At 37.2% G+C, this 13,138-nt stretch overlaps 1 protein-coding gene and 1 long non-coding RNA gene across 2 annotated transcripts; one reads left to right on the top strand and one right to left on the bottom strand.

Moving 5' to 3' along the window:
* Positions 1-325: 325 nt before the first annotated feature.
* Positions 326-2,722, bottom strand: LOC149118677 (uncharacterized). The gene is made up of 2 exons (XR_016205522.1): positions 2,590-2,722; positions 326-514 (listed from the first exon to the last, which is right to left on the bottom strand). It is a non-coding gene; the product is annotated as an uncharacterized LOC149118677 (long non-coding RNA).
* Positions 2,723-3,125: 403 nt separating this feature from the next.
* On the top strand, positions 3,126-12,354 carry LOC110040965 (uncharacterized). The gene is made up of 6 exons (XM_020746229.2): positions 3,126-3,830; positions 5,027-5,110; positions 7,116-7,135; positions 7,737-7,764; positions 8,463-8,567; positions 9,232-12,354. The coding sequence occupies exons 1-6, from the start codon at positions 3,393-3,395 to the stop codon at positions 9,331-9,333; spliced, it is 777 nt and encodes a 258-aa protein (XP_020601888.1). The 5' UTR covers positions 3,126-3,392; the 3' UTR covers positions 9,334-12,354.
* Positions 12,355-13,138: the final 784 nt, after the last annotated feature.

The raw sequence follows: 13,138 nt of genomic DNA, 5'->3' as shown, positions 1-13,138 counted from the left end.
AATTCTGTTGCTCCGCTCATTAAAGTTGGTCTCCTGAAAGGAATGGTTTTGGTCTGATACGGGTGGAAGAACATAATGCTTTTGAACCTAAGCTAGTAACGGTGTACTGCTTGTACTGTGTGGGTCACCAAGCTAACTAAGGCTAACCCCGCACTTTTGTAATGGAGGTTTCCGTGTCAAGTCGTTGGTACCTACTGCCCGCTGTCAGAGTAACACGTCTGATTGCCAAGGACAACGGCTACAACAACCACCGGCCACTGATCTGCGAAGACGCCATAACTAATTAAATGCGAATTATAGCTGACACAGACATAACGCCCACGTCTGAACGTTTTCATACTTATATTGTTTGGAGAAATAGTTAAACCTAATTAACAAATTACATTCCAAACACATCAAAGAAGACTTCGTAGTGAACTTGGGGTAAAAGTACTCCTAGCCGCTCAGTGCTACAGAAACCTTGATCAGCTCCATCTGCATCTATGAACCACTTGGCCAGAACGCAAAACAGGTCCTGAAAGAGATAAATTCCTTATAAAAATTCCTGAGGTAGGAAAAGGCAGCAGCATCCCCGCCACTTGTGCGTCCAGGAACAGACAATTACCACCTCAGTTCAGAACAGTTGAGAACAAGTCGGCTTTGTAATACCTTTGCCTGTAGCATAGCCTCCTTCAGGCACTTAGTTAGTCGCTGAGCGCAGCGCATGCAAAATAAGGGCGGAGTTGGTGCACCTTTCCGCGCCACGCTTGTGCCCTATTCATTCGTGCGCCATTTTATGGCGCTAAGCCCCAACTAACTAAACGCCTGGAAGAGGCTACTTCTAGTATTGTTTACTTCACTGGTTTCGTGTGATACTACTGGTTCGGCCGGAGTGGATATGTACGGTATAGGTGGTAAAGTAGCTCTGTGTTCCACTGAATAGTCACTTTGTTGGTGTATCTCCAGTACTACTCTCAAAAGGTAACCATGCAGTACGGCTTTGCAATGAGAAACAATTGCCACAATTACTCAACGGTTGCCTCTGTGTTCGTGCCAAATTAATATCTACAAACATATATTTTTTTCTTTTTCTGGCGTGATTATGATTTATGGACTATATATTTACTATATCTAGAACGAACGCATTTTGCATGTTTCCGGCTTAGGTGTGAACGCCAAGTATAGTGATACTGGTTGGTTGATTGCATTTGGCTACTGTTTTACTTTCATTTAGCGCGCAGATCAGTATTTTTGCAAATTGTTCACACTGAATGAATCGTATTTCCCAGTCCATGTTATATGAGGTTGTCCTTGACCTAAACTGAGGCGATCTATGTTTTCTAAGTGACTTTTTGGCGGTGACGTGACGTTTCTTGTACATTAATATTCTGATACTTTGAAGTACCACGAACATACTTTTACGGATGATAGGGAGATATATGGCATCTCTCTATTATTAACATTGCTTTGGAATATACCATAATCTGTTTGAATGTAATCCGGTCTTATCTAAGGAATCATTTCAGTTATGTTAGCATATCTATATCTTTATTTGTAATTATCTTTTACCCATTTAATGTAAATATTTTTTATGATTTTGATAGGAAGATTTGTAAAATTTTAGTTATTAATTACTGTTGTGATGCGCTTTTGAATATTTTATAGAAAAGGCGCAATACAAATAACAAATGTTATGTTATGTTATGTTATCTTATATATGCCATCGATCGATGCTGAAAATTCGTCATTACGGTATCGAAGGAAAGACAGGATTAAGAAAAGAGTCTTCATCCCTTATATAGCTGAAACTAAAACTTCGAGAAAATATTTATTTGGAAAGTGAGTTTTTTTGGCCCAATTCAACAAAACGAGAACTCTTTTTCGCGGACACAAACTGCTGATATATTTTGATTCTCAGCATACTCCTTTGAAAGAGCGTGAAACTGGGCCAAGACCAGACAAAGGGGTAAGTATTTATTCAATTACTGCTTTCAGCTAACAATTAGATGCCATCCAGCACCAGTGAAAGTGATTTTAGCAGTTCATTTTCAATCATTTTTTGCAGTTCATTTTCAATCGTTATGATCCATGTTCACGTTCAAATCAATCTTTGGCTCCTGGTCTTTTACTGAGCAAAGCCGTAAAGAAGACAAACATAACTTTATATACTTGGGCTTTTTTTTTTCTGTACATGTATTATAATTTAAAAATTATGTCAACCGTTCGAAAAAAATTGCAAAAACTCGAGGACGCTGCATAAAAAATCATTTTGACTTAGGGCAGTCTCTTGTAATCAATCGGCAGAGGGAAATTTATGATTTCGGCTTGCTTACAGTGAAAAAGTTGCAAATTCTCTAATATTGTGACACATGCTTCTATTTTCTTTTTCACTGAGAACGTAGCATCACCTTCTTCGACCCCGTCAATCTGAGAAATGACCTGTCAGCAAATCTAACGATTTTATAATGGGAAAAACTTTTCATTCTACGCTTGAGACTGCGGTAATTGTCTACAATTGAACGTCTATTTGTGTGTTGTCTGTCTTTTGTGCATTCTTTGCCTTTTTCCCACCCTTCGTTACATGCAAGGCCTTTTAATCTGATCACTTACCCTTACGCCCCGTAAACAGACGTGGCTTTGTCAACAGGGTTACTGCAAGAGAGCCCTGTATATCGGCTTATTAACGTTTCCGAGCTTGGAAGTCGATTTCTTCAAGTGTAAATGGTAAGATTCAAACAACAATGCTATCAAGACAATGTCAGTAAAATTTTATATTCTAAGTAAACAAAGAGGATGAAATTCAATTACTGCCATCCGGGTTCACTCCGACACGCTTGGTTGAATTCCGATGAAATCACAAACCATGAAGACCTCGTTGGAAGCGACTGAAGGTTTTTGATTCGCCCTTATCGGCTTATTTTACTTCGCTGAAGTCACGCCACAGCCAGAAAGGCAAAATATTTCGAGCATCTCGTAGAATATGCAGTGTGATTGACGTATATACCGATTTAAATGTGTTTATTAGTTGGATTTTATTTCAATTCAGTGTCCAATTACATGTTTGGTGTGTCAGTTGGTGAGGTTATATTGTCTTCAAAATCAGCCAATCACAGCCAACGGGTGGAATTTGGCTGCGATCGCTCTGCGCATGTCTGTTGTCTAAATCACAAAATTCTGGGTAATATTCATGCACGTTGGCTGCCTGCTTGGGTTGTTTTCAAGAATTTACACCCCATTGTAACCTAAATTCTTCCACAAAACCTCGCTGCACTGAAACGGTAAAGCCTGCAGCCCAGAGTTGAGGTATTTCTGCAGTAACTAATGACATAACTGGCATCTCGAAACGGTTTCTTAGCCAATTTACCATCGCAGGAAGTTGAGCTATCGCTTGCAAGGCTTCCCTTGTCATAGTAATGGCGGACGGGTCGGATGAAAGTTATGCCGCTCCAACTCATAGGACTAAATACAAACGAGATAGAAATGATCGACGAGAGCGAAGGGTTAATCGTTATGCTGATGGGATAGATGGGACTCCATCGCCTTCTAAGGAACACAATAGTCCAGGTTTGGACGACAGTGGAGTTGCGAATGATCTGGCTAACAGTGCCGATCGAGACTCTGGGAGACGAGACAGAAGAGATAGGCGGAAACCTAAAGAAGAACCTGAAGCGAATGCCAATGACGAGGCGCCTTTAGAAGGGGCAGCAGCTCCTAGTGAAGAAACATCGCCGAAGAAGACCCTAAAGAAAGAGAGAAAGAGCGAAAGCGCGCATAAGAGACAGGCCAAGAGACATTTGAGAGAGAAACGAAGATCAACAGGAGTTGTTATTATGCCCGGTGCAGAAGGAGATGTGAGTAATCTCGATGATGTTTTTTACTTGTCGCCTGTTGATCACCGTGTTCCTATTTCGGTATTTTGTCGTTTAAAAGAACACCCTATCCGATCTGTTTGAGTTATTTGTCGAGTAGTTCTGACAGTATAGGATTTCGGCGTCACGAACAATGTAGGATGTGTCTTTTTATGCAGAATACACGGCGAAGTTTTACAGTTACAGATCTTGTGCTCTTCACTGAATCATTTGCCATCAAGAGGGCTGTATTCTTTTTGGTTACGCGTTGTCTGAAATTACGATATACTCTTCCAAGAAGTTTTACTTTTTACACTACCATGGACACTGGAAATTTACATTCTTGTACAGAGAATTCGATAAAAGGTGTATAATTGTATTTGCAATTTACCATCGGCAAATCTAAACAATAAATTAAAATCAATCCAGCTCTAGTGCTTTTTCAAGAAAAGTGGAAATTAATAAGTTCACGACAATATAACAAATGGTGGCAAATTTCTTGTTCTTTCTCGTAATTACTATTGTTACAAGACGAAGATAAAAGTAAATTTTTGTCCAGTTGCTTTGAAGCCTTTCTATAAACCATAATTTTGTTTTGTAAATAATTGACACTATTTAGACTTAAATTTCAATTCATTGACGACTGGAGCTAACTTAAAACTCCTTAAACCCGTGAATTTCCATCTTTTGTACTTTCCACAGCGAAATGATGTTAATTTAATTTATTCTTAACAGTTGAATTACTGTGTAGTGCTTCCAAAAATTATTTCGGCTGATATCAGCCATAGATGAAATGTAATTGCCATAAAAATACCTGGTTATTGTGTTTGAACTTGTTCCAGAGTATTTTTAAGCTTAATTGTTGTATCATGAACTTCACTGGCCGTATTAGATTCGGTTTTTCGAGTGTAAACATATGTGACGGATTTTGTTTCGTACTGTTACTCTAGATTTGAGATGGACGTTTCGTAGGTTTGTCTTCGCGAGCTCAAGTTCGATCACACTACGACAAAATAAGAACCAGAAAATTCTGTGTGGTTCTTTCCTCATTGTTAACTCAGTGAGGTTATATTGATCTGAGCCATGTCTTCTTTCATTTATACCTCAAGACTGTTGTTGGTTCGTGTTCACGTATTTAGCGTACGACTGCTTCAGTAAGCAGCTAACTTATTATTGAATCGTATTTTTTGTGGTTTTAGAGCGAGGACGATGATTCCGTTTCGAAGCAAGTAAAGGCAAACACGCAACAGAACGAGCAAGCGAACGATGATGAAGCGCTGGAGGTATGTAGTTCCGTACAGTCAAATACTTATACACAGAGACGGTGAAAATGTGTTTTTGTTTTTATGCAGGTTTTCAGACATGGCGATGTGTACAACCATGTGTATTTTTTGGTTTTCCACGTATTTGCCTTGTTTATATAGAAAAGTTAGGTTGAAAAGCGAGAAATGTTACATTAAATCCCCTTGTCAAATCTGTGTAAACTATACGGGATCAAATTTTGAGATGCCTGCAGTGAAATTCTTAATGTTTCTAAATTTGGGCATTTAAAACCCTTGAAACTCTCTCTTAGTCATGAAGCTGGTTATCAGACAAGTTATTTTAGACAACAAAGACTTGTTTTACAACAGTTTAGATTGTTAAATGCTAGAATATTGGTATTAAAATAGATTTTTAACATCATTACCACAAATCTTGTGTTTGTTGTAAAATGATTCTATTTAAACACAAAGTATGGCTGTTGTGAGAGTGAAATGCATATGTTGGAAACTTGATAGTAACCAAGCGACACTGAGAGATAACAAGGTTATTTAACTGTACCTTATGTGAATTTAAATGGATATCCTGTGGGAAATATCGTATATCTCCTGCTAATGAGTGCCATCACAGTTCTTTGTCAAGAGGGCAAATTTCACAACTGTTTGCAGCCGTGTCTGTATCATTTTTACCCTGGTTTGGTTGGCTTTTGCTTGTCTTAAGCCAAAGAAGTGGATTGGTTTTGTGGCAACAGCAGTCCCTTTGTACAAAATGGTAATGACAAGCTTTTCTTTGCCAGCAGTTTGTTGTTATTTGAATTGGTGTTACCTATTGGAAAGTGTTGTTTTGGATTTGTTATTTATCATCTGTGTGCAAACATGCACAATACCTTTGGCTGTCTTTTCATGGTCCATGTATTGGAAGAACAATTTTCTGGTTTACTGTGTTTATTTATATATTGTACCAGTTTTGGACTTTTTAAAGCTTCTAAAGTTTCTGTTGTACATTTTGATTGTCTGTCTGCTTCTTAAACATTCAGTAGATCTTAGTACCTTACCAGTTACAACTCAGCTCGAGCATTGCAGAAACTATAACAGATTGATCACATTTTTTTTTCATAAAGAAGATCAGTTAAATTTCCTAATTTGGGAAACCATAATCATCATGTTAAAAGTGTTTGTCCATAGTTCAAGTTGTAAACAGCTTCAAGAACAGTCACATTAGAGTACATATTTTAAAAATGTACCTTCTTAGTGTAAAGTAAACCGTATTTTATGGTGTAAAATAATATTCTAGCATAAGAAATGTCATTCTCCAGAATGTAGAACAGAAAGATGTGCACTTCGTATCAAAAATCTTTGAGTTTTATTTTACCACTGAAAAGCAACTCAAGTGGCTCTTCTCTCCTTTTGGAATCTGACCCTAGTCTAGATGTTTCTTTGAATTTGGGTGATCCCAGGTCATGCATGCAAGGTGAAAAGGAGATAATTGTGGTCTGTCATAGCAGTGTGCCTGTTGCTGAAATTATTGTCTCTGTGATACAAGTACATTATTATAGACAAATGGTGCTGAAGTACATTCATCAAGATCAAAGGTTTTGAATGTAACAGTTTTGGGCCACAGTGTAACAGTACTCATTGTTGAAAATTAGTATTGCTAACTGTTGTTAAATGTCATTATCTTCCAAGCTTGCTTTTAATGTTTTTCATGTCAAAGAAATGTTCACTATTACTCAGCATAGCCATAAATAGTAGAACCAAATTTCAATCAATCCATTTGATTCTTGGCTTGAATTTGTGTTTCACAATGGAGTGAGACAAACATTATTGAGTTAACCCATGTTTGTATTGAATTTCTGCATTTGTTTACCTTTGATTACCAAACTATTTGTACACTGTAAATCAAATTCAGTCCAAGGATTGCGTGAAACTGGGTTCGGTTTCCAAATGTTTTAGGGATTGACTTTGCAGGTAATGTATTCTTTATTAGTCTATTCCACTAAAATATTTGTGCATCTTTTCTTTGTTCTAGGATTCCCCCAAAAGCAAAGGGTAAGTTTAGTGTAATTTGTTTGTTTTTAAGTTGCATTTCTCCACTGTTTATGATATGCTTCGACTAGCCCAGTACATTTCCCCTGACCCAGATACATGTAACATCTTGCACTCGAGTTACATTATTCAGTAGCTTGCATAACTCAAGTATTTTTCAATGTTTGAGCAGCCTGAGTGTTTTGACAGCAATTTTTCAAGACATTTTCTCTGTGAAGTGTGCATTTTTAAACATGAGAAATTTATACAGGGTGAACAAAAAATGATGAAAATGGGCATTTTGTTGTGCCTTTAAGGTACCGCTACTTGAACTTGTGCTTGAAATTGGTCATACATACATGTTATAGGCCTGCAAATCATGATACAGTAAAATTAATATAGATTGTTTTACTGGTGAATCTCAATTCTCCTTCAATTGGCTACAAATGTGATACAATCTCAAGCTGCACAGCACTGGTACATGTATCAGACCAGCTCAAAGTTAGAAAATTAACTCTAGACTGCTGGAAATCAAGTCAGGAATTTCATCTGGCCACAGTACTGAAAGGTTGAACCATATGCCTCTTGATTAGTAACTAACAACCTGATACTATTTGTTTCCTAGCTCAAACAAAAGAATAGAACAAAAAGTTGTAAGTACACTCTTCTGTCTGGTTAGTAATAAATTTAGTTACTGTGGTGTCAAAGGTGACATTCGTGAATTGGTTGTTATACACAACTGTTCTTGTTGCCTGGTTGGCATGGAAACAGCTCAGGTGATCAGTAGGGTGGCAGACAGTGGACGTGTCCTCATCAGATTGGGCCACTGTCATCGTTGAGTGTTATGTGTAAATAGTTCACATAGCTGTTGAACATCCTGTAACCTTTGGTTATTAATTGGTAATAGTGGACCCTTCTTCCTCCCTGCTAAGAGTTTAGATCAGTAGTCTGCAATTTTATCTTTATTTTTGATCCAAAAGTAATGGCTTAAAATGCATCATTTTTATCATCAATGGCTTGTTTCACTTGAAACACAGTTCACCTGTACAATGAATATTTTACAGGCAAAGCCTTGCATTTTTTTTTTCACAGATTTGTGGTTTCAAAACTGCGGCTTTAACCCTAATTTTAGGCTATATTGGATAATCTCACCCCAAACGGCCTTTTCAATATGTTATAGTTCATTCATGGCTCTAAGTTTTTGGAATGAAACAAAAATTAATCATCTCTCGACCCCAATGCGATTTCTGTTGATTTATTGTTCTAGGTTTTAGACCTGAGTTAGATCTTCACTATAAATATGAAAGAGGCCTACATTTATTTATCAATCTGTTATGTCTTAACCTTGTAGCAAAAAGATAGTGAGACCATTCAAGTGCAGCAGCTGCTTGAAAAGATAGATGATTATGAAAATCAGATAGAAGATTATAAAAGTGCACTTGATAAAGTAAACAAGGTGAGGTATATGTATTGATATTTTTGTTTTGGTATGTTGAATGGGACTGCAATTGCGTGGTTTTACACATAGATCTACAGATGGGCTATTATTAACCAAGTTATTCTCAACAGTAAACATGGCCTCCTCCATAACTGAAATATCATTACGTTGTCAAGCTGACATTTAAAGAGCAGGAAATGATATAGTTGATTCAGAGATGTTGGAACTATGTACAGTGCAACCTAACATGACAAACCTTCACATTATGATGAACAAATCTGGGAATGAACGTTAGTTAACTAAGTGAATGACCTTAAAGCACCGAGTCTAGAGTCCAGCACACTATCAGTTAGGCCACTGCACCTCCCACCAACTGAACAGTGACACCAAATTAATTTTGAGAAATAAAAGAAATGTGTGAGAGGCTAGAAGGAGATAAATGTCTTATTCTTGGCACTGCTAAGGTCAGTGCAAGAATGGACATCTTTTGATATACTGTATTGCTGAAATTTAATTCACTGCACAGACACATGTTGCAGACATGCCACTAGTAGTGAATATGTGACAAGGGATTCTGTTTTGTCACACCACAGTATTGGAAAAGTTTGGAGGTCAGTAATATTTGTTTAGTGATAATTAAATTAAATTAATTTATTTTTATTTTCTATATTTTCATCATTAGGAGGTGGAACAACTACGTGGGGATAACCAGAAACTGAAGGATGAAAACAGCTCTTTATTACGGGTTATAAGTCAATTATCGTCAATCAAACCGTCCAAGTAGACTTCAGTGCACAGTACTCTTCATTTATTTGGCTGCGGTATAATTACTTTTGTTAACTGATTTAGTCAAATGGACAGCAGCCATTCAGCCAGGACACATTTGCCACATGGAAGGATTGGACTCTGCTTGGAATAAAGGATATTGCCACTGTTTGATGGCCCTATGTGGCACTTGCTTACTGCAGAAAGCTTCACAAGTTTGTTTGATGGATAGTGTTCTGTGGTTTGTATAGCTTTAAAAGTTATAGTCTGTTTTTATGAAGTATATAATAAGCTTTAGTTTGGCTCAGTGAACTTTATGTAATGACAGAAGGTGGAAGAGAAGAGTTATAAGGAGAGGATAGATGTGGCCTTGGTTTCAGTAGTCTTTGAGACTTGAAATTTTGATGCACCATGCGAGTGAATAGTTTTAGTTTTCTTGGTAGATAGTGTGAGCATGCCATGTTAATGCAGTGAATAAACTTGGAAAAAGGTTCATAAGCATTGGATGGGGCAATTTTTCTTCCAGAGGGGAAGTTCTTTTGGTTCATTCTTAGTATTGAACAAAGTTAGCAGGATCTAAAGAAGCTGTTGGGCTGCATCAATAGGCGAGTGAAAGATTTAGTTATTTCATCATCTTGAAGTTGATAAGGGCAAATTAACTTCCATAGTGAGTTTGTGAATCTAAGGTTCCAAATTGGTCTGACCAAGTCCTAATGCTCAGAACATCAGCTTCACAAACCTGCTTCTGTCGTTAACTTCAAGCCGTTCATAACCAAGTCTTTCATAGTTTACTTGCTCGTAATTTATTTAAATTTGTCTTGTCTGATCAGTTTCTAGTCAGTCAGCTTTATTGATCTCTGTGATTCTACATCAATATGGAATTTCTCAGCTTGAATTTCAAACAACTGTCTCGTAGGGAATAGGACTACATGTACATGTACCTATGAGTGCATATCAAGAGCTGTGTGCAACTCAGGCTAATACTTGTGGTGTTTCGTTTTTGATTACACGACCCCTAAGACAGCTGGGAGGGCCAATAACTGAAAGCAGGTGATCAGATTCTCTGTTGCAGGTCCAACATTTTCTTAGTGTTGGTAACGTTTTTATATCTGTTTCTTATCTAAAAAGTTGTGTAATAAGTCTCTTATTAATCAAGCTTTCTGTGGTCATACTGGAAGAATATCGGCCTTTTGTGTTTTTGGTGTGGGACTTGCCTTACTCCATTTACATGTATACTGCGATGCCTATGGCCAAGATTTTCTCTCTTGCATTTGGTTAATAAGATATATGTATTTTTATTTATTATTTTTGGAAAGAGAGATGGATGTCAGTGGTGTCAATTTTTTCCCCTACCCACTGCCGTATTTTTTCAAGTTTTTCCACTGCACTTGTAAATATTGACGCGAAAGGTTGTTGAGCAATTTTATTTCCAGATCACCTCATTCTTCAGGTGACAACATGTGGTAAAATACATTTTATAGACTTACCTCTTTAATTTGTAAAAATTTGTTGATCGCAGTCTTGAATAGCATTAGAGCTACGTTAATTTTTTTAAACTTTGCAAAAGCAGGTTTTTTTCCGTGGCATTCTCATCACATCTACCATGACAGATACATCTGATATTCGAGTCAAAAATCTTCATGTTGCTGGCGGGGGCTCTTCTTAGGTTCAAGTTTCTGATTGGTTTATTTGGAATTATGATGAACAGTCACTATAGTGTCATGTATGAAATTTTGAGTCAAAACTGGTCAAATCTTGGTTATGAAACATCCAATCAAAAGTAATAGACAAAACTTCCTCCGGTGATATTTTTTAAGTAACTTTTCAGTAAAAAAGAAAGAAAAATGCATTGGTTAGTACATAAAAATGGTATGAGAAGTGTCATTCCTTTAGATTGAAGGATTTTATTTGAAATATTTGTAGACTACCTTTACTTTATGCGAAAGGTTGAAAATAACATTTGTTTCACTGGTGAGAATTGAAACAAAGTTGGCTGTGTAAAAAAGAAGATGGCTTCATTTGTTATAAGTATTTACTTGCAGAGAATGTTTTTCCACGAAAAGCACGGGGTCACTTCTTTATTTTTGAAAAACTATTTTGGTACTTAAAATAGTTTTATTGGTTGCAAGTTGTTTGTAATATCTGTTGCCAAGTTGGCTGTCAGTTGTGTGTACATGTGGTCTGTTTCTTGTCTGTTCTTTTAGTGTATTCCTAGGTAAGTGATACACAAATTATGACCATTGATACTAACAATGTTGCCGGCTGTCGAAAAATGTTGGCAGTTTAACTCTGTAGAAAGAGACGTTTTTAAATTTCGTAGGATTTTTTTTTCGAATTCGATCCAAGAATGCATGAAGAGTTTTGAATTTACACGTTGAATGGCTTGTTAGAAAAGAAAGAGAAAATGCTGGCATTATTTAGTACTGTTTGTGCGTAATTGCCTTGTAAAAAAAAAGTCTGTTACTTACTTAGTATAAAGAAATTTCCAAAAGGAAAATATTTCCTGCTTCTATGCACCAGTCTCCTTTACTTGCAGACGTCATTTGGAGTGGATTGTAAATGACGGCTATAGTAAGGGCTGCAAAGGATTCTTGGAAGTATCTTGCTAATCGTTATAGAACAAGTCACTGTAAAGTTTAAGTTGACAGTCTTGACTTTGAGGAAAGTGATCAAAACTTTGGCAGCATGAGCAAGTTTTATGGGAAGTTGAAAAAAAAAAAAACTAAAAAAAGAGGTAGGGAGAAAAACCTCATGACAGTTTAGACTACAATTAATTCTCGAAAACAGGAAAAAGGTATACCTAAATCTTCTCGATGTAGAGGACAGAATGTCGTAGAAAACCTAACATGGTTCGATCGCTTCTATTCCTCACCTTTGTTATGGAACTGGTGGAACTTTGGCTCATAAGCTGTGAGGTCTTGATCACTTTCCTAAGTTGCAGTGCGTTAGCTCGTCAAAGACTTTAACGTGTTCCTCTAATGTTATATTTTTGTATTATGTTAGTAAATACAATTTCAGTGATTAAACAAAGGAAACTCGACCTCTTGCTTGGTATGTTATTTTCATAGCACTTGACAAGAAAAAAGGGAGATTTGAAATTAATGTTACCGAAAATGAGGGAGGGGATGGAGTAGGGCGAGGAGGGGGGCGGTGAGTTTGGAGGAATCAGGCGGGTATCGTTGCCTGAACGTTTTTACAAGTTCATTTGAAGCGAAAATCAGGGCTACCCAGGTTAGGAAATGGTCAAGGAATAAACTATATTCACGGTCAGGGAAAATTCAGGGAATTTTAATCATGAGTCAGGAAAATTCATTAGAATATTTAGAAGAGAAGTCGGTAAAAATTGAAGGCTGGACGAAACATTTAAAGTCACAGGGTATCAGACCGTAAGCTGTGATCACTTCATTGTGAAATACTTACCAGAGTCAATCTTGTGGAGCCATATTTAGTCTTTACTCAGATCTCACAGCCTTATAAAGGAAACTATGCAGATCATGCTGCGCATGCGCACATGCTACACAAATAACCACTCTTTCAGCGCCGTGTTTGAATTGTAGACATAAATAAACACCAACTTCTTTTTATAGCTCATAGAACGCATTGTAACTGGTAAATGTTGGCTAGTTTTGGTTATATTTTATGACAGGCTCGAAGAAGCATGTACAATTTGAAAGTACATAGCCAACCTCTTTTCAGCGAATTTTTCGTACCTCGCAATGGCATAACTGGCATGGGTGCGTGCAGGCATTATTGCAATACGGAGCGGTGTTGGCCACACCGAGATATGATCAGCTGAACCGGTCTTATTTTCCGTCAATTCTTTG

Source organism: Orbicella faveolata, unplaced genomic scaffold (genome assembly GCF_042242905.1).
Source record: "Orbicella faveolata isolate gen_17 unplaced genomic scaffold, um_ofav_v1 contig_1, whole genome shotgun sequence".
In the NCBI taxonomy this organism is placed as follows: Eukaryota; Metazoa; Cnidaria; class Anthozoa; order Scleractinia; family Merulinidae; genus Orbicella; species Orbicella faveolata.
This window is presented reverse-complemented; position numbering and strand designations above follow the sequence as displayed.